The 20,185-nt window shown below is 51.2% G+C and overlaps 1 protein-coding gene across 1 annotated transcript; it reads left to right on the forward strand.

Annotated features, from left to right (window-relative positions):
• Positions 9,886 to 11,593, forward strand: CAVIN3 (caveolae associated protein 3). Its single transcript, XM_003357139.4, has 2 exons — positions 9,886 to 10,402; positions 10,962 to 11,593. The coding sequence occupies exons 1-2, from the start codon at positions 10,019 to 10,021 to the stop codon at positions 11,364 to 11,366; spliced, it is 789 nt and encodes a 262-aa protein (XP_003357187.1). The 5' UTR covers positions 9,886 to 10,018; the 3' UTR covers positions 11,367 to 11,593.

Genomic DNA, 20,185 nt, shown 5'->3' on the forward strand with positions numbered 1-20,185 from the left:
GTGTGCCAATTTGAGGCAGGTCCCCAGAATGTGAGCCTGTTCAAAATGATGCCTGTGGTCACCGCGTCTTGCGGAATCGTGTGTATAGGAGCAGGGAGGGGGGTGGGTGGAGGAAGACAAAGAGCCTCCGGGTCTCTGTTAGCTGTGAATTTAGAAGCTCCCGGCTGGATTTCCTTTTCAATTTTCTCCTATGTGTGAGTGGGAATCACATCAGCTCATTTGATTAATAGAATTGTTATTCTAGCTCATCCACCACTCCCAGGAACAGACATTAATTTTTAGAGCGTACAGTCTAAATCCACATTGAAACATGATGCATTTGCTCAATTAGAAGGCGTCTCGCTTTTCTGCCAGAGTTAGTGGGCCCCATTACTGTGCCCAGGGAAGAGGTCTGGTTTCTTTCCTGTTCTGCCTGGGAAGCTATTGAAATAATAAATAAGCGATATTATCCTTTAATGGCTCCTCCCTTTTGTTAATTCAGGAAGGGCTCCAGACTCAATAAATTGTCTCAACAACCTGCTTTGGGGGCTGGAGGAACTGCAAATTCTTTTCCAATAAACCTACCCTCATTCAAGTGAACCGAGGTAGTCTCTGTTCCTTGCCACCAACCGATCCTTGTCTGGACAAGAAATGGATTCTGCCAGGTAGGTTTGCCAGCCGTAGACCCTCAAGCCAATGCGGGTGCTGCTCCCAGCACCCCTGCCTGGTGCCTCGCGGTGAAGACTGCCTCATCCTGGGACGAGGAGTTTGGTGATGAGGGTTAGCCAGCTTGAGTGGGCTTCTGTTGGTGGCAAAAAAAAGATGCTGGAGTGGAATCCACTCTAATCGAGGCTGGAGGAATGTGGGTAGAGTGTGAGGGACCCATCATGACTTCTCATTCTGCCACGCCTGGTGAGAAAGGCTCATGAAAACGACGGTGCCATTCTAGCGAATTCATTAGGGGTTCAAACTCTTCTGGCTGGAAGGTTTGGGTTCATTTACCTGGTAAAACCTGCCGTGTTTTACTGGTTGAAAAAGCTCAGGTAACATGAGATGTGTCTAGAGGACAAACAAACTAAAGACCAGCTGTACTTTCCACCCCCTCTTTTTTTTTTTTTTTTTTTTTTTTGGCTGCACCTGCAGCATGTGGAAGTTCCTGGTCAGGGATTAAAGCCACGCCACAGCAGCGACCCAAACCACTGCAGTGGCAACGCTGGATCCTTCGCCCACGGCGCCGCAAGGGAGCTCTATGTTTCCATTTTTTGCTGCAAACTAAACACAGTCATCTTTCTCCCAGCCCTCCCATCCTCTTCCCAGGACGAAGCTCATAGGGAGCAGCCTGACTGTCTTCACCATGAGGCCGGAAGCGCATCTTGTTGCTTCGGCAGACACAGCTTTTGTCATCCTTCCCCCAAAGGATGAAATCAATCACAATAATTCCCATAATCGAGGTAAACCACGTTGCAAGGTGTATATGTCTGAGAGTGCTGGTCCTGGTCCTGGTGGATGGACCATTTCAGAAACAATTCTTTTGTATCCTTATCTATCTTTTTTTTTTTTTTTTTTTTAGGGCCACAGCTGCAGCATATGGAGGTTCCCAGGCCAGGGGGTGAACTGGAGTTGTAGCCGCTGATGTACGCCACAGCCACAGCAACGCCAGATGCAAGCCTCACGTTCGACGTACACCACAGCTCACAGCAATGCCGGATCCTTAACCCACTGGGTGGGGCCAGGGATTGAATTCACGTCCTCATAGATACTATGTCAGGCTCTTAACCTGCTGAGCCACAACGGGAGCTCATTTACTTCATTTTTAATTAAGCATGCAAATTTTGAACAGGCGCATGTGGCTAGCGGCTATTATATTGGACGGTGCGGAGCTAGAGGAATCCAGAACACGTTTAGGAGAGCGGGTTTGGGTCGCACTGCTTCTACCCGGCTTTTCCACGTGGTGCCTAATCTGATTTCCTGAGGCTACTCCAGCGCCTCACGCCAGTGCGAAGAGCAATTTCCATTCTTCCTGTGAGGATTCGCATTGGAATTTTACAGCCTTCATAAGTGCAGCATTTGCATTTTTTTCTGTCCTGGTAGATTTTCCATTCCCATTGCAACCATGTAACTACGTGGTCTCCTTAGTGTCCTGTATACATTTGCCAGCTGCGGGGATAAAGAGGTAAATATCTATCTTTATTCTCTTTCTGATTTATTCTCTCTCTTTTTTCTTTCTCTCTGTCTCTCTCTCTCTCTCTCTCTCGCTCTCTCTTTCTTTTTTTTAGGGCCAAACTCTCGGCATACGGAGGTTCCCAGGCTAGGGGTCCAATCAGAGCTGCAGCTGCCGGCCTACCCCACAGCCACAGCAACGCCAGATACTGCCACACCTAACTGGATGGTGTTTCAGGCCAAAAAGCTGGGGTCCCATTCCTACACCACAGCTCACGGCAATGCCGGATCTTTTAACCCACGGAGCAAGGCCAGGGATCGAACCCACAACCTCATTGTTCCTAGGCAGATTCATTAACCCCTGAGCCACGATGAGAACTCCACTGATGTAGATCTTTAGCCCACATCAGCAGGCCAGCCCCAGCCCCTGCTACATGCTCTGCTCCTACATTAGCTTCCTGAGCAAACTGCCCTCTCCTGAGCAAACTGCCCTTTCCCTGAATCGGCTTAGCTGGGGGCTGGACGCCACCACCTATGCCTGCTGCCTGGTTTCCTCTCCTAGGGCAGATCCGGAAGCGCTCCTCTCCTCTCATGGGGCAGGAGTGCCTTGCTCATCACTCTCTGGCCCATTCACTGTGTGGTTTAGACGCAACCTGGTGACAGAACAAATATCGAAGGCGTATGCTCTGCCTGGCCAGTTCAGCGTTCCTCCATCCAGCTCCCTGCGAGAAGGAGAAGTCGTGGTTAGGCTGCAGTTCCCTCAAGCCAGCAAGTTGAGGAGAGGGTGGTAGGTTGCTCTCCCACAGTCTGTTACCTCCAGGGAACGCTGTGGGATCACGGTGATACTGTCACACCCAACTGGATGGGGTCTCAGGCCAAAAAGCTGGGGTCCCAGTCTCAGGGTCATTCTCACTGTGGGATGAAGTGGGTAAGCTTGCAGATCTAATAAAGCATTCTTTTCCCTTTTCAAAGCCTCTTAATTATCCCCTCACACCAGACTGGCTTCGAGAAGGAATTATGATACATATGATCTGGTTCTGAGAGCTTTGTCTTCTGCATCTAAGATCTACTGACTCTACATAGGATAAGAAATATTCAAAGGGTCCTTTGTGTTGTGCAATATGGCTAAACATGCCATTTGCCTTAAAGTGGGGTTGGACCGATGAGCCAGTACTATCCTCTGCCCAGGGTAGGCTCGCTTCTTCCCCTTCCCTAGCTGAATTGATTAGCAACTCTTTCTCTCTCTCTCTTTTTTTTTTTTTTTCCGGCTGTGACCATGGCATGCAGAAGTTCCCGGGCCCGGGATTGAACCTGTGTCACAGCACTGATCAGAGCCACAGCAGTGAAAATACTGGATCCTTAACCTCCTAGGCCACCAGGGAACTCCTTACTCTCTTTTCTTTTGACACCAAACAAATGATAGTTATTCTTCGGACAAAATCTCATAAGTTGGGAGTTCCAGTCATGGCTCAGGGGAAAGGAATCTGATTAGTATCCATGAGGACGCAGGTTTGATCCCTGGCTCTGCTCTGCTCTGTGGGTTAAGGAGCCGGCATTGCCGTGAGCTGTGGTGTAGGTCACAGACTCAGCTCGGATTTGGTGTTGCTGTGGCTGTGGTGTAGGCAGCTGTCGCTCCCATCCAACCCCTAGCCTGGGAACCTCCATATGCTGTGGGTGTGGACCTAAAAAGACAAAAAACAAAACAAAACAAGACAAAACCTCATAGGTAAACACCATCCAACTAATTCAGTGCTAAGTTTTAGGAGTCGAATTTTTTGTTGGTTGTGGCAGATACTGGGTGGCTCCTACGGACTCCTCCTTCCTTGGACCCAGACCTAGAGGCAGAGCTGTGGGAGTCCAATTATACGCAATTCCTGTAAGTCACCCGCAGGCTGGCATTGCGGCCGGTGGCACGCTGGCCAAGCCTGTCCTCAGTGCCCCGTTCTAGCTCTCAGCCTTCAGGGCTGCCTGTGAGAGGGAGGGCAGCCAGTCCCTGTGATGCGCCCTGGCCTTTGTCACGTGGGAGGTAAAGCAAGTTCCTGGATTGGAGGTTGTCACTGAGATTCCACATGAGCTCAGAGCCCAGGTCTGCAGCAGCTTTGATGGTGGCTTCGGGGTCCTTTGCCAAGGAATGCAAGCTCAAATCCAGGGAAGCCACCGCCTCCGTCAGAGCCCAGGGAATCCCTCACATCACAGAAGGAGGCTCAATAGAGCCTATTCAGTCACTGCCAGGCGTCTTGCCTTTCGAATGTCCCAGGACATTTTTGCAGGAGCTCAACTCCCCCATCCCGGCCCTCGGCTCCGGCCGCAAGGACCTGCTCCACCGTCCTGGGCTCCGTGACCTTGTCTCAGCTGCAGGAGGCTCTGAGTCCATCCACGGCCTCTTGTTTGGTCTACGTGGTTGAGGGAGCTGGGTTTTCGTGCTCCGAGTCTTTCTGGCAGGTGTTCACGGGTGTAATGACTTCCTAGGGCCGAGGGGTGCCGCTAACAAACTATCACACATTTAGTGGCTCAGAACAACGGAAATGTGCTCCATCAACGTTCTGGAAAGTGAAAACCACTCGAGGCCTCTTCCGCCTCTGGTGGCTGCTGCAGGCTTTCGTGTTCCCGGGTTCAGGGCTGTTCTCTGTTTGTTCTCTGTTTGTCCTGCAGTGGCAACCTGAGCCACTGCAGTTGGATTCTTAACTCACTGTGCTGCAGTGGGAACCCCTCCTCCTTCTTTTTCTTTCTTTCTTTTTTTTTTTTTTATAATGGCCGCGCCTGTGGCATAAGGAAGTTCCCAGGCTAGGGGTCGAATCAGAGATGTAGCTGCTGGCCTACACCACAGCTCACGGCAATGTCGGATCCTTAACCCACTGAGCAAGGCCAGGGATCAAACCCACAACCTCATGGTTCCTATTCGTATTCATTAACCACTGCGCCATGACAGGAACTCCCCTCTCTCTCTTTTTTTTTTGTCATTTCTTGGGCTGCTCCCGTGGCATATGGAGGTTCCCAGGCTAGGGGTCTAATTGGAGCTGCAGCTGCCAGCCTACGCCAGAGCCACAGCAACGGGGGATCTGAGCTGAGTCTGCGACCTACACCACAGCTCACGGCAACGCCGGATTGTTAACCCACTGAGCAAGGGCAGGGATGGAACCTGCAACCTCATGGTTCCTAGTCGGATTCGGTAACCACTGCGCCACAATGGGAACTGCTTCTTTCTCCTCTTCTTATAAGGGTACCAGTCACTGGATTTAAGATCTGCCCTAAATCTAGGTTGATCTCATCTCAATATCCTTAATTATACCTGAAAAGACCCTATTTTCAAACAAGTTCACATTCACAGGTACTGGGGGTTAGGACTGGGACCTATCTTTTTTGGGGACACCATTCAAGCCATTAAAATACGAGACATAAAAAATAGTGGTTTGAGGGAGTACTATGCCTGCTTCTTGTCGTAAAAGCCATCCCCAAACCTCTTGGCCACAACACACCAGAGCATAACGAGCATCTTCCATCCATGTGGTTATTTTGATTTCTGGAGTCAGTTCAGAGTCTCATTTCCTGTTGCTCCAACTCACAGCTCGTCCCAGTGCCCTCGGCACCGAGCTCCTACATTGTGTGCAGTGGCCTGACCCCTTCCGTACACAGGATGCCTGTGACAAAGGGTGGAAGGCGCTGACTGTCCACTAAGGCTGGCGCCCTGTCCAGTGGTGGCTCTGCCTGTACGCACGTTGTTCCTTTTTTTAAAAAATTGAAGTCTAGTTGATTTACAACACTGTGTTAGTTTTAGGTGTACAGCAAAGTGATACAGTTATATATATTTTTTCAGGTGATTTTCCATGATAAGTTATTATAAGATATTGAATATAGTTCCCTGTTCTGCACGGTAGTTCCTGTTGCCTCTGAGATACAAACCGCTATGCACGTTGTTCCTTTTGATTCAAAGGTGACGTCCCTGGAAGATGGCCCTGTTTGTCTGGCAGCTGGAAATGCGGCTCAGGATCCAGTGTGCTTCTTGCGCAATTAACTCACACAGCCTTCGCTCATCCTTTCTTAGTTTTTTTTTTTTCCCCTCCCATGGCATAATCCAAGTCTGTTAGCTGCATTGCCATGTGAGCTGAGTTCCAATGAACGAAACAATCTAGCCATCGCTGGTGGCTCTCCCACTAGCATCTGCTCATAAGCCAGCAATTCTCTTTCGGAAGCAGAATAATTCTCAGCTGCTGACAGCACGGCCTTAGCTGAGAATCCTAAGTGCTTCTGCAGCATTTTTCCTTGGAGGACCTGCCATCTCGCCACCGCTCCCTAAATCATCTTGGTGGGAGAGACAGAGATCACAGCCATCTCAAGTCTCATCTTTCTTGCAGGGCCCAAGGGTAGAGCTGACTTGAAACTGGGCCAGGGTCAGCCACGGAGGTGCCTCTGAACCCTACCCAGGGTACCTGGCCTCTTGGATGAGCCATGATACAGAGTGTCTCAGAGTTCCAAGGTGGAGCATGCGTGGACTCTAAATCTCCCCCCCCCCCACCCCATTAGCTGTTCTTTGTGGCCATGGGAGGAATCACACGATTCACTATTTGTCTGGGGCTTAAGTATGACTTCTCCAGGATACTCCTGTCTGCTGGATCCCCCGGGCCCCCGACCGCCTCCCTTACGTCTGATTTAAGGTCCAATGTTAAGGTCTGCAGTGCCGCTGCCTCTTCTGCTTCAGGGCAGCTTTGCAGCATCATCTACTGGGGCACCGGGGCCACCCACCGAGGGAAGAAAGAAAACAGGGTTTCAGCAGGAGACCATTGAAGGCGCTGTAACCTGATCCTTCAGAAATATCCTTGGCCCTCCTCTCAAAGGGAGCGCCCAACTGTCTCTGATCCAGGCAGAGGCAGGGGCCACCTCTGGGTCAATCTTTGTTACAAAGATACACTCCAGGCAGGTGCAGCCCTTATGAGAGATGTAATGGTGCCTTTTTTTTTTTTTTTTAAATAAACCCAACCCTTCCTCATAGTATGCTTTGTTATAGGAAGGAGACAAGCCAATGTATAAAAGGAACCCTGGAGAAGCAGAGTGGACAAGACCTTTGTCTTAATTTTTTTCCACCACACTCGTGGCACATGGAAGTTCCCAGGCCAGGGATGGAACCCACACCACAGCAGTGACAAGTGCTGTATCCTTAACCTGCTGAGCCACCAGGGAACTCCACCTGTGTCTCAATTTTTTAAAAGCCTTTGTTAGCTCAAACACCCTAGCAGTCCCCTAATTTTTGCAAGACCCATCATATCTGTGCAACTACCACTGGTCTATGTTCTATAAGGAGCCCCCAATGTCTATTAACTTCCTACAGAGAATTTCATGCTTCCAGAGAATTCCCTGGAGAGGCCATTTATGGGGTGCCTGCCTGGGTAAGGGGACTCTGTGATACTGATTAATTAATGGGTATTTTCATTTCCCAGGTTTATCAAAACAAATGACCACAAACGGTGGCTTGAAACAACAGAATTCTATTCCCTCATAGTTCTAGAGACTAGAAGCTGAACTCAAGGTGTTGGTAGGGCCAGTCTCCCTCCAAGGCTTCTTGGCCTCTTTCAGCTCCTGGTCACCTCAGACATTCCAGGGCGTTTGGCAGCATAACTCCATTCCTGCCCCCACTGTCACATGGTGGTGACCCTGCGTCATTGTTGTCCTCGTCTTATAAGGATATCAATCGTGCTGGTTTAAGGGCCCCGCTACTCTTGCACTACAACTTGATCACATCTGCAAAGACCCTGTTTCCATGTAAGAACAGAGGCACAGGTAATAAAGGTTAGGATTTGAATCTGTATTTTTAAGGGGACACAAACCCCCCCGGTAATTGATTTCCATTTTTTTCAGACCCACACCAAGGTGTTTGAAGGAACAGAGCCCTGATCCATTCCTTAAACGAGAGCAGGGTGTACCCTTCTTTCTTCGTATCCTTACTGGAACCTGCAACACAGCTCTTTCTTGGACGCTCTGTGATCAAGGTCACGCTACTATAATCTCCGTCGGTCTGGGCTTGGTTGGCTCCGAGCATTCCTCTGGGTTGCCCCAAGTTATTCTTATGCACCGCATGGGCTTCTATTTTCCAGGATCAGCTAGTTTCTCTGGCTTTTGCACTGGCGGTCTGGGGAGACCTGCAGAATTATTGACGGCTTTCTTGCTGTAAGGTCCTCCTTGTTCTAGGCCACCAGAGAGGGGTTAGCAGTCTTTACAAAATTATCTGTCCTAATACTTGTTTCAAATGCACTGGACTCTCTCCAACCCCTGCTTTTTAGGGTCTCACCTGAAGCATATGGAAGGTCCCAGGCTAGGGGTGAATCGGAGCTGCAGCTGCCGGCCTACACCACAGCCACAGCCACGCCAGGTCTGAGCCGCGTCTGCGACCTACACCACAGCTCATGGTGATGCCGGATCCTTAACCCAAAGAGCGAGGCCCGGGGTGGAACCCTCATCCCCATGGGTACTAGTCGGATTCACTACCACTGAGCCACAACGGGAACTCCAACCAGACTTTAGTACCATTCTTCAAAGCAAGTGATTTTTTCATAGACGTCCTGTAGCAGGTATTTTTGATGGCCTATCCATCCCTGACAGTACTCAGACTTTTTACATAAATATCTACCTTTATGCCCATAATACACACATATGCTCCTGGGAAGTTGACCCTAACCTGTTCTAGAAGTGGGCTTAATTTTTTTTTTTTTGGCTGCACTTGCAGCATATGGAAGTTCCCAGGCCAGGGATTGAACTCATGCCTGTGCCACAGCTGAAGCAAAGCCAGATCCTGTGTGTGTGTGTGTGTGTGTGTGTGTGTGTGTGTGAGTGATTAGGGCTGCAGGTGCAGCATGTGGAAGTTCCCAGGCTAGGGGTCAAAGTGGAGCTGGAGCTGCCTGCCACAGCCACAGCCACACCAGATCTGAGTCGCGTCTGTGACCTCCACAGCTCATGGTCAGCAGGTAGTCTCACCTATTTCCAGAAAAATTTAAAAATCGTCAGGCGAGAGCCGTAACCAACCTCCAGGAGAACAAAGGCATACCCGCGCCTATTTACCCCTTTTAAGGCTTTCACAGGAAGAGGGGTCCTGTCTGCCCTCCAGGCTTGGGGTGCAGGAGCCAAGCCCTCATGGGCTCAAAGAAAGGCAGGGGAGACAACTAGGAGAAAGAAAACAGGAGGACGCTACCTACCAGCAGGATCTAGAGAAGCAGGAAATGAGGCCTGTGGCCAAACCCTGGTGATACCGAAGGATGCCTCCCCGCCCCCTCCGCCCCTCCTCTGTCCACACTGCGCGGCCTCCTGGGTCACTAAGGGAGGGCTCGGGTCTAAACAGCCTTAGGTCTGTAGCGGAACACCCAAGAGTCTCCCTGTCCACGCGCCCAGCCTAGGGCTGCAAGTACCACCCTTCGAAGCGTGGGAGGCCGACCGCAGGCGGCTCGGGAGGGTGCCCCTTGGTTACTGCTTTGCTTTGCGAACTTGGTTTCTCTGCCCGCTCGATGCGCACAGCAAAACTTTCCATGGCTCGCCCTTTGCCGTGGGGAGAGTACTTTCCAGAAAGAAGTACACCAGGGAATTGGCGTGGAGGAGGGGAACTCGGAGGGAGAGAGAGAGTTGGCCGGGCGGGGTGGGGCGGATTCGGAGTCCGAGCCAACCTGCTCGCCCCCGGGTCCCCGGGGCGGGGCGGCAGGAGGGGGGCGCAGCCGAAGGACCCCCCCGCCGACATCCCGCCCTCCCTCGGTCCCGTCCCCCCTCCCGCCACCCCGGGGAAGGCCAACTCCGCCCGCCTGAGTCACGGCCCGAGCTGGGGAGGAGCCCGGAAGGCGGCCCCAGCCCAGAGCGCAGCCGGCGGCTTCGGGGCGAGCCGGGCCGGGCCGGGCGGTCGGGGATCATGGGGGAGAGCGCGCTGGAGCCGGGGCCGGTGCCCGGAGCGCCGGCGGGGGGCCCGGTGCACGCGGTCACCGTGGTGACCCTGCTGGAGAAGCTGGCCAGCATGCTGGAGGCGCTTCGCGAGCGGCAGGGGGGCCTGGCGCAGAGGCAGGGCGGCCTGGCGGGCTCCGTGCGCCGCATCCAGAGCGGCCTGGGCGCGCTGAGCCGCAGCCACGACACGACGAGCAACACGCTGGCGCAGCTGCTGGCCAAGGCCGAGCGCGTGGGCTCGCACGCCGATGCCGCCCAGGAGCGCGCCGTGCGCCGCGCCGCCCAGGTCCAGCGGCTGGAGGCCAACCACGGGCTGCTGGTGGCGCGCGGGAAGCTCCACGTTCTGCTCTTCAAGGTCAGTGACCGCAGGCGTCCCCGATCTGGGGCCGCTTCCCGCCTGCGGGCCGCCGTCTGGGGCTCCCGCTCCCGCCCGCCCGCCACACCCACATTCCGGACCCCACCCGTCCCCCGCCTGGTGGAACCCACTTGCAGAGCCTCACCCACTCCTGACGGCCCAGCCCCAGCCTCCCTCACACCCCTGAGGCCAGCCTGGCCAATCACAGCCGCCCTGATGTGGCGCTGGCCACGTCCGCAGAGGCTGCTCCAAGTCCCAGCCCAGCCCTTCATCAGAGTAACGGTGATGGAAGGGCATCCCGCGGCAGGTCGCCGCCTCGTCCCGCTCTGGCCCTGCGGCCAGCGTCCTGTCTCACGCCCCTAACCAGGTCCCGCAAACGTGGGCAGTCCGCCCTCCCTCCCTCGGCCCTGCTCCCTCCTTTCCCACGCCCGCCTGGTCTTTCCCATCCGCGCTGCGGAGGCTACGGGTGGGGCGGGTCCCCCGGCGGTGATGGGGGAACCAGGCTCAGGCCGGGGCGGGAGAGGGGCGGCCGGGCCAGTGCTGTGTCCATCACTTGCAGGAGGAGGCTGAAATCCCAGCCAGCGCCTTCCAGAAAGCGCCGGAGCCCTTAGGCCCGGGAGACCAGGCCGAACCCGGCCCGGAGCAGCTGGAGGCCGAAGTGGGGGAGAGCTCGGACGAGGAGCCCGTGGAGTCCAGGGCGCGGCGGCTGCGGCGCACCGGCTTGCAGAAGGTCCAGAGCCTGCGAAGGGCCCTTTCCGGCCGGAAAGGCCCTGCAGCGCCCACAGCCACGCCTGTGAAGCCGCCTCGCCTGGGGCCTGGGCGGAGCGCCGAGGGCCAGCCCCAGGCCGAGCCTGCGCTGGAGTCCAAGCTGGAGCCAGAACCTCCCCAGGACCCCGAGGAAGCTCCCGGGAGACCCGAGGCGGCGGAAGCGGCGGCCGTGCTCCAAATAGAGAGTGCGGCCTGACGGCTGGTGCTGTCTGCCTCCCCCGGTGCCTGTGCCCAGTCCCAAAATAAATCTCCTCTCAGAATGCAGCATTCTCACCCAAATAAGGAGTGAATCCTGCACCCACAGCCCAGGGCGGGCCCTCCCTTCCCAGCTTCTTCAGCCCGGCACCCCCTTGTCCTCTGAAAGAGCAGCCACTCACACCGGCACCTGCTTGCCTTCACCATCAATAAAATAGTGTCACCTAACGTGGACTCTGTGTGAAGCGGTGGGGAAGGCAATGCGGGCAATAAGACAGATGCTGGAACCTGGAATGTGGCTTCGCCTTCAGACATCACTGTAGATTCCCCCAGTTTCCACTGAGTGGGGCTCTACTCCAGCGGCACAAAGAAATACCCTCCTGGCCCCTTGCTCATTCAGCGCTTTCCTTGTAGGGACAGGCAGTCGCCGTTTTTTCTCTGGCATCTAATGCAGTCCCTCGCTGTAGATGCCCAATCATGCCAACTTGTGGTTTTCTTCTTAGTCTCCCTACCGCCTCTTAAACGCTGGGTGTTCCGGGATTCTGTTCTTAGCCTTCTTATCCTAATATCCCTTCATTAGCATTCACTCCCAGGGCTCTGCTGTCGGCCACAGGCACCCTAGACCGCTGTCTTGAGCTGTGTTTGAAAAGGAATCCCAACTCCATGTGTGCAAAGGAGGCCACCTATCTTCTGTCTTTTAACGAAGTTCAATTTCAATTCAACAGCTATTTCGAGCGCACTTCCCGTGTATCACACAAAACCGCTCTCCGCCTGTGTCTCCTTTACTAGGGAATACGGTACCATCATCCGTAGAGAAACCTGCATCTCTTCACCGGCTCCTCCTCGTCCCTTCCTCCCCTGCCACATGGAAACAGTTATCCTATCTGGCCTACACCACAGCCACAGCGACGCAGGATCCGAGCCTCCTCTGTGACCTACCCCACAGCGCACGGCAACGCCAGATCCTTAACCCACTATGTGAGGGCAGAGATCGACCCTGTGTCCTCACGGACACTCGTCGGGAACCCCTGTTCTCTTTTCTTTTCTTTTTCTTTTTTTTTTTTGTCTTTTTGCTATTTCTTTGGGCCGCTCCCGCGGCATATGGAGGTTCCCAGGCTAGGGGTTGAATCGGAGCTGTAGCTTCCAGCCTATGCCAGAGCCACAGCAACGCAGGATCCGAGCCGCGTCTGCAACCTACACCACAGCTCACGGCAACGCGCCGGATCGTTAACCCCCTGAGCAAGGGCAGGGACCGAACCCGCAACCTCATGGTTCCTAGTCAGATTCGTTAACCACTGCGCCACGCCGGGAACTCCTGTTCTCTTTTCTTAATACCCATTGACACAGCTCTATTTCGGCCTCTTTCTTTCATCCGACCATCATTTGAACTGCCAATCTGATCACACCACCCTCCTGATCTAGACCTTTTGATGGCTCCCCATCACCTTCATATAAAGTCTAAGCTCTTGCAGGTTCCCTTCGAGGCCCTTCGTGAGCTGGTACCTGCCTGTTTTTGCCGCCTCACCTCTTGCCACGTGGCCTCCTTCTCCTGAATCACCATGAGCTCTGTGCTCTCGCTCTCTTCACTGTCCCACAAAACTCTGCCAGGTTCCCCTGTTTTAGGGCCAGCTGCTTCTCTTCTTTGCTCCCAGAGCACCGCTCTCACACTCCAGCAATGACTGCACTGAGGGTGATTGTTTGTAAATACTCCCTGGCCCCCACCCCCACCTCCTCGAGACTGTGGCTCCTTTGCAGTAATGACGGTTTTATTCATTTCTGTATTTTTCCATACTTGATGCTACGCCTGAGGCACAGTAGGCCCTCGTGGAGCAAGAGCATCACAGAAGGGAGAGGTGGGAGGGGGTTGGCTGGGGACGGGAGCGTGGGCGTCCACCCATTCTTTCAGTCGTTGGATGAAAACATTTTGAGTACCTACTGTGCCCCAGGCCCTGTGGTTCATCTTGGGGCCACCAAGGACCTCAGAGCTCAGGGAGACGCACGCATATAACGACTGATCTAAGTGCAGTGATGGTTACACAGGCTATTTCAAGAGGAAAGAGGGAAGGGATAGAGCCTAAACTGAAGGAGGAAAAGTAGGGAAGTTCTTGGAAAAGGGAGACAGTGGGATGAGACAGGAATGGCGAGAGGTGCTAGAGCTCAGCAGGTTGAGTTCTCAGTTCCCTTAGCTGTGAAAGGGATAATGCTAGGAGTTCCCACTGTGGCTCAGCGGGTTATGAACCTGCCTAGTATCTGTGAGGATGCAGGTTCTATCCCTGGCTTCACTCAGTGGGTTAAGGATCTGGCGTTGCTGCAAGCTGCTGCGTAGGTCGCAGATGAAGGATGGATCTGCTGTTGCTGTGGCTCTGGTGTAGGCCGGCAGCTGCAGTTCCGATTCAACCCCTAGCTCCCCGCTAGCTCTGGGAACTTCCATATGCCATGGGTGCATGCGGCCCTTTAAAAAAATAAAAATAAAAAAACTAAAAGGGCTAATGATAGCCCCTACCCAGCTGATATGAGGATTAAATGATGGAAGCGCCCAGCATAGTTCCTGGAACATAGTTTGTTTCAGGTACATAATTCATTCGTCCACTCCTTCGACAAATATTTACTGAACTCTGAGCTTCAGCCAGGCACTATTTTAAGAGCTGGAGATAGAGTGGCAAGATCCTTGTCTTTGGGAGATAAGTTCTCCTAGGGGGAGACAGGCGATGAACTAGTAAACTTATAAGCCAGATGAAAGTAAAGGTATAAGTGAGAAGGGCTTTCTGGTGACAGGCGCTGCAGAAAAGAAAACAGTAGGGGTACACATGGCGATGGAGGAGGAGGAATACTTTAGATGAGGACGTTGGCATTCAACGTGGGGCTGGAGTCAGCGGTGATGTTTTAAAAGAATCTTCGTGGATTCAGTTACAAGAGGCCAAGCCCCTACCTGCTACGATTGGTGGAAAGAGTCTGTTATTAGTCACTTTAGGGCACCGCCCCCGCTTCCTTGGATGTTTGCGGCTATACCGAGTCTCCCTGTCTCTCCGCCTGCATATCTTGGCTGCTATTGCTCCTTATGACCACGCGAGGCCGCTGTGGGCACCAGCGTCCGGCTCGATGCCTCATCTCACAGCCGGAGGGCTGGCTGCCTGTTAGGGTCTGTGCTCCAACCAGGATTCCTTTCCTGGAGGGCGGCTTTGCAGTAGCTCTGTTTCCGCTGGAGAAATTCAGGGCTCCTCCTGAAGGCTTCCAAGCCTTAGTGTCCGGACTGTATCAGCTTCCCAGCCGCCACTCCTTTCAAGGTTCTGCCAACCCCAAGGGGCTGGTCTGAATAGGCTCAGTTTTCTAGCTCCAAAGAAAAATAAATTCTTGTGCCATTTCCAAATCCTTGGAAATCCAATGTATCCCTCTCATCCCACACACAGAATGAAGAGCCCCAGTCCACGTTTCTCACGTAAAATGTCTGGATAGCTCCTTGGGAAGCGAGTGAAGGGGACCCTGGACCCTGGACCTGGACCTCTAGAAACCCAGAGGCTTGGCTAACTTTGGTGGTGGTGGGGGGGGGGGATGTTACTTTTATTCCTTTCTGATGCCTCTCCCACAGCAAATAATAAAAATCGAGTTCAAACAGAAGTGACTTCCTTTCTTAATATTTCTCTGTGATGTTACATTCGCCATGGCTACATTATTGCTAATTATATTACTGTAACCTAAGGGGCATGGAGACACGGACACAGGGTACCACTTGCCATCCAGCATAGGTGGCATTTAAGTGGCTGCTTTAATCAGGGTGGAGGCACATGGGTGAATCACCAAAATTCACAGACTTGTTCTCAGTCCTTAAAGCTAGAAGCGCGAATCTATCATGTGTTCCAGCACGAGTCGGCTGAGAGGGATTCATCGGCATTAACAAGCTCAGAAAACACTGATTCACTTGAGTGCTGAATGCATTCATTTCCCTGAGAAGTCTAACTGGTAAGCGAACTAGAATACCGCAGCTAGATAGACAGACCATTTTCCCCTTCTGCAAGAAAGCCAAAGTTAGATGTTAAAGTGCAAGCAAACAGAAGAGTGAAAACAGGATGGAGATAACGCAGGATCGGCTGTGATTCTCCTCCTACGTGAGTGACGTACTGCCTACATTCCCGGTAGCAAACGTCTTCCTCCGTTAAGTACGGGAGACCAAAAGATTTTCCTTTATTGAGGAGCTCCCCTTGTGCGGGGCTCAGCGGAAACGAATCTGACTAGCATCCCTGAGGACACAGGTTCGATCCCTGGCCTCGCTCAGGATCTGGCGTTGCTGTGGCTGTGGCGTAGGCTGGCAGCTACAGCTCTGATTCAACCCTTAGCCTGGGAACCTCCATATGCCGCAGGTGCAGCCCTAAAAAGACAAAGAAAAAGTGAAGTTCCTTTATTGAGAGTTACAGCGTATAACTTCAGCATTGAGGGGAACTCAGAAGCCACTGAATCCACCTGCATTTCCAGCACTTAAACCTCCTGTACCGTCGTGCCGCCTCTCCTTAGCTGGCTTGCACTTGAAGAAGCCTAGCGACCAGGAGCCCACTGCCTCCTAGGCAACCTGCTTTTTTTTTTTTTTTTTGCCTCACCCACAGCATGTGGAAGGTCTTGGGCCGAGGTTTGAACCCATGCCACAGCAGCAACCTGAGCCACTGCAATGAAAACCCTGGATCCTTAACTCGCTGAGCCACAAGGGAACTCCAAGGCAACTCAATTTTTGGACAACTTTAATGGAGAGGTAACTTTATTCTGAGATCACAGTATGTCTTTATGCAATGCCTGGGCCAAGCCTGAACGATGAGCGGGAGTTATCCGGGAGAAGGAAGGGCATTCTGAGTAAAGAGAACAGCAGAGGCAAAGGCTCAGGCGGTGTTAACAACGACTGTACCAGTAACATGGTGATAATAATAACAGCAATAATAATAATAGCAAGTGCACGTAGTGCTTCCCAGGCACCAGTCTCTGCTCCATATTCTGTAAATAAACTTCAGAGAAGTATTTGAAAACATTCCTGTCAGGAGTCAGTGGTAAGGAACCAGTTAGTATCCTCGAGGACGTGAGTTTGATCCCTGGCCTCGCTCAGTGGGTTAAGGATCCGGTGTTGCCATGAGCTGTGGTGTAGGTCGCAGACTTGGCTTGGATCCCGGGTTGCTGTGGCTGTGGTGTAGGCCGGCGGCTACAGCTCCAATTAGACCCCTAGCCTGGGAACCTCCATATGCCACGAGTGTGACCCTAAAAAGTAAAAAAAAAAAAAAAAAAAAAAAAAAAAGAGTAGATAATATATAAAAAAATCCTCTATGTCTTTATGATTTCCCGTATGTGGCAGTCGGCCTCACTTGGGCAACATCTGTAACCCAAATTCCGTTATTTCTGTGATGGGCACTCCCTGGCATCCTACTCCAGGCAGGGCACATCGGACCGACTTATGTGGGATCCTTCCACCCTTCTTCCTTGGGCCAAAGTTTGCTGCTTCATTCAGCCTCTCCTTGTGATAGATTCCTTTGAATCTTGGCCATTCTTTGGCGAGTCGTTTTCGTTCATTCATATCCATTTAAAACAGGGAGGTGGCAAAATACATGCAAAATGCATGAGCCCTGCAGTCAAAGAGCGGAACTTTATCACGGTGAAGGATAATTCTTTTTCTGACAGGTCTATCACGAGGATAAAATAAGATTTTCCACGTACTCGTTCACTTAATATTTCTTGTGCTAGGGTAGGTTCACAGACGGGGGAGTCCTCATGCAACATACATTAAACTGGAAATTAGAATAAAGTTTGAAATAAGTGCTATGCCGAGAGAAATGCAAGGTGCTCTAGGGGTAGGAGCACAGAAGGGGGGTCCCTGAGCCAGAAGGGGGGCAGCAATCTCCCGAGGAGAAATCCTCTTCCGGCCAACATGATTCCCTCTGCTACGGAGTTTCTATCCTGGTGTAGACTTTGTAAATCTAAGTTTCTCAAGCCGAGTGACTTTTCAGAATGACCTGGTATACAATTTAAAAATACAGTCCTTTGGGTGTCTGATTGGCACACTAAATCGACACATCCACAGCTATGCTCATCTCTCTTTTTTTTTTTTTTTAGGGCCACACCTGCGGCATATGGAAGTTCCCAGGCTAGGGGTGGAATCGGATCTATAGCTGCTGGCCTACACCACAGCCCACAGCAACACCGGATCCCCGACTCACTGAGCGAGGCCAAAGACTGAACCTGCGTCCTCATGGGTGCTAGTCGGGTTCTTAACCTGCTGAGCCACAACGGGAACTCCAGCTATGCTCATCTTTGCTCAAAGCCACGATTCTCCTCTGTTAATCAGCTTAGAAAGCGTTATAATCAAAGGCCCGACCGTGACCCCACTCCAATCCCTACATCCAATGAGTCACCAAGCCCTGCAGATTCTTTATGAATGACCCTTGTGAATTCTTCTCCCGCAAATAACTAATAAATTTGGGGCCATGAGGAAGATTTGAAAGGAAAGCTTACACTCTGGAAGGGTGGTCTGATTTCTTGGTCAGCTCTGCAAGTCCTCCATGCATCAGCTTCAAACTAGTTTTAGGGAAGCTTAGGCGGGCCTCCCATGGACTCCGATCACATCGCTACAAATTAAATTATTGTTTCTTCTGCGCTTCCCGGGGCTGGATGTGCTGACGGACTGTTTGCTCAGCCAGCTCTGTGCCGGAGTCTCTGTGATTCACAGCTGTGATCAGCCCGGCTCTGATCTTCTGTATCAGCACATTTCCTATTTACGGTTTGGGCTTTTAGATGTTTCCTGGTTCCAGCCACCACGAGCCGGGTTTGCATGATGTTTCTCTTTCCTGCTTTAGGATGTCTTCCAAGAGAAGATACGAAGAAAAATACACAGGCAGCACAAACATGGGGCATCGTGTAACAAATATGCATCATTTCCCTCCCCCCCGCCATGGTTTAAGAAACTTAAAATGGATTTTTCAGACTGCAGATCCCAACGGGCGTTGGAATCGTCTGAATGTAGCACAAATGCCTCTGAAACTTAAAGTAAAATAAAACCTCGGCATTCCCGTTGTGGCTCCGTGGTTAACGAACCCAACTAGTATCCATGAGGACTCAGGTTCGATCCCTGTCCTTGCTCGGTGGGTTAAGGATCTGGCGGTGCTGTGAGCTGTAGTGTAAGTTGCAGATATGGCTTGCATCCCTTGCTGCTGTGGCTGCGGTGCAGGCCAGCAGCTGTGGCTCGGATTGGACCCCTAGCCTGGGAACCTCCCTATGTCTCAGATGCAGTCCTAAAAAGACAAAAAAAAAAAAAAAAAAAAAAAAAAAAAAAGCCCAACCCCCCCCCCCCCAAACTCAGCAAACAAAAAAAACGCATCTGGGGCACACTGGGGCTCATAAAGCCAGACCATTTAGTTCCTCATAGCGCGTCTCTTCCAGTTAATAGAGGATGGCAACTCATAGCTAAGACAGACGAGCTCTCATTAATGAAGTTTTATCTAAGATTCTCCAAGCTTTATAACTTGGGGGGATTCAAGTACAGATTTAACTTTTCCGTAGAGTCATAACTTGATCCCCGCTTACTTTTTTCACACACACGCAGGTTTGAAAGCATTTTAAGTTTTACTTTAATTGAATTCCAGTTTCTAGGGGAAGCCTCAGAGACCTCTCTCTGTCTATACACACAGACTCATATACACACCTGTCTGCATATGTGTGACTACACACACGCACACACACACGTATTAATTGCCAGAAACCAGTTAGGAATGTCAAGTTACAACTAAATTAATATAACATTAAAACACAACACAATCACCCAAAAATCATTAGAGAAGGAAAGGACATTTCTGAGAACGTCAATGAGCAAGTTCGGGCAGCACAATGTAAGTCCAGTTAATTTTCACAAAATCAATTCACAAAAGGCATTTCAGTTTTAGCTCATATTATCGTTTACATTTAGTTCTCCAAATAGCAAGCCAGCCGTTCCGATTTTTAAATCTAAAAGCAGATAAAGAACATTTAGCTTTTAGTTGTAAGAAATTTCAGTCATTTCAGTTTTACTCTAAGCGACCCTTTGCGTGCCCTGTCTATATCCCCAAATGAATTTTCTGTAATAATTTTCTGGATTACGACAGAAATAAAACATGTGGCCATCTTTAAGAATTAAGAATTTAAGAACCTGCTAGCCTAGTGGGTTAAGGATCTGGTGTTGTCACATCTGTAGCTTGGGTAGGTTCCATCCCTGGCCTGGGTACTTCTGCATACTGCAGGTGTGTTCAGAAATATTTTTTTAGAAAAGAATTAAGGCTCATAAATGACTTATCTCACCAATAAACACATTTCTTTTTGGCCACACCTGCAGCATATGGAAGTTCTGGGGCCAGGGATCGAACTCAGGCTTCAGCAGTGACCCGAGCTACTGCAGAGACAATGCCAGATCCTTAACCTGATACACCACAAGGGAACTCCCAGTTTTCTATTTCAATTAGCAACATTAGATAAGGAAACACCCAAATGCAGAGAGGTAAGACATCTTATATATTTTTGGATACTTTTGGATTCAAAATAAAACTTTTAGAATAAAAGTTACCAAACTTAGAATCGTACAACCTGATTCAAGAAACCTAGTATAGGAATTTTACTGAAGTGGGAATTGTGGTACATTCTCTCTCCTTCCTGCTCTGAAGCAGCTGTTTCCAGGTAAAAATTTTAACTGGCTCAAAGACTCCATCCATCCATGTCTCTCCCGCTAGAATTTATATGTGGGAGAAACTTCTCGATAATTAAGTATATTTCATTTGAAGTATCTTTATTTTTCTCCATGGTATGTTGTTTGATTTGGTCCATTAAGAT

This window comes from Sus scrofa, chromosome 9 (genome assembly GCF_000003025.6).
Source record: "Sus scrofa isolate TJ Tabasco breed Duroc chromosome 9, Sscrofa11.1, whole genome shotgun sequence".
NCBI lineage: Eukaryota > Metazoa > Chordata > Mammalia > Artiodactyla > Suidae > Sus > Sus scrofa.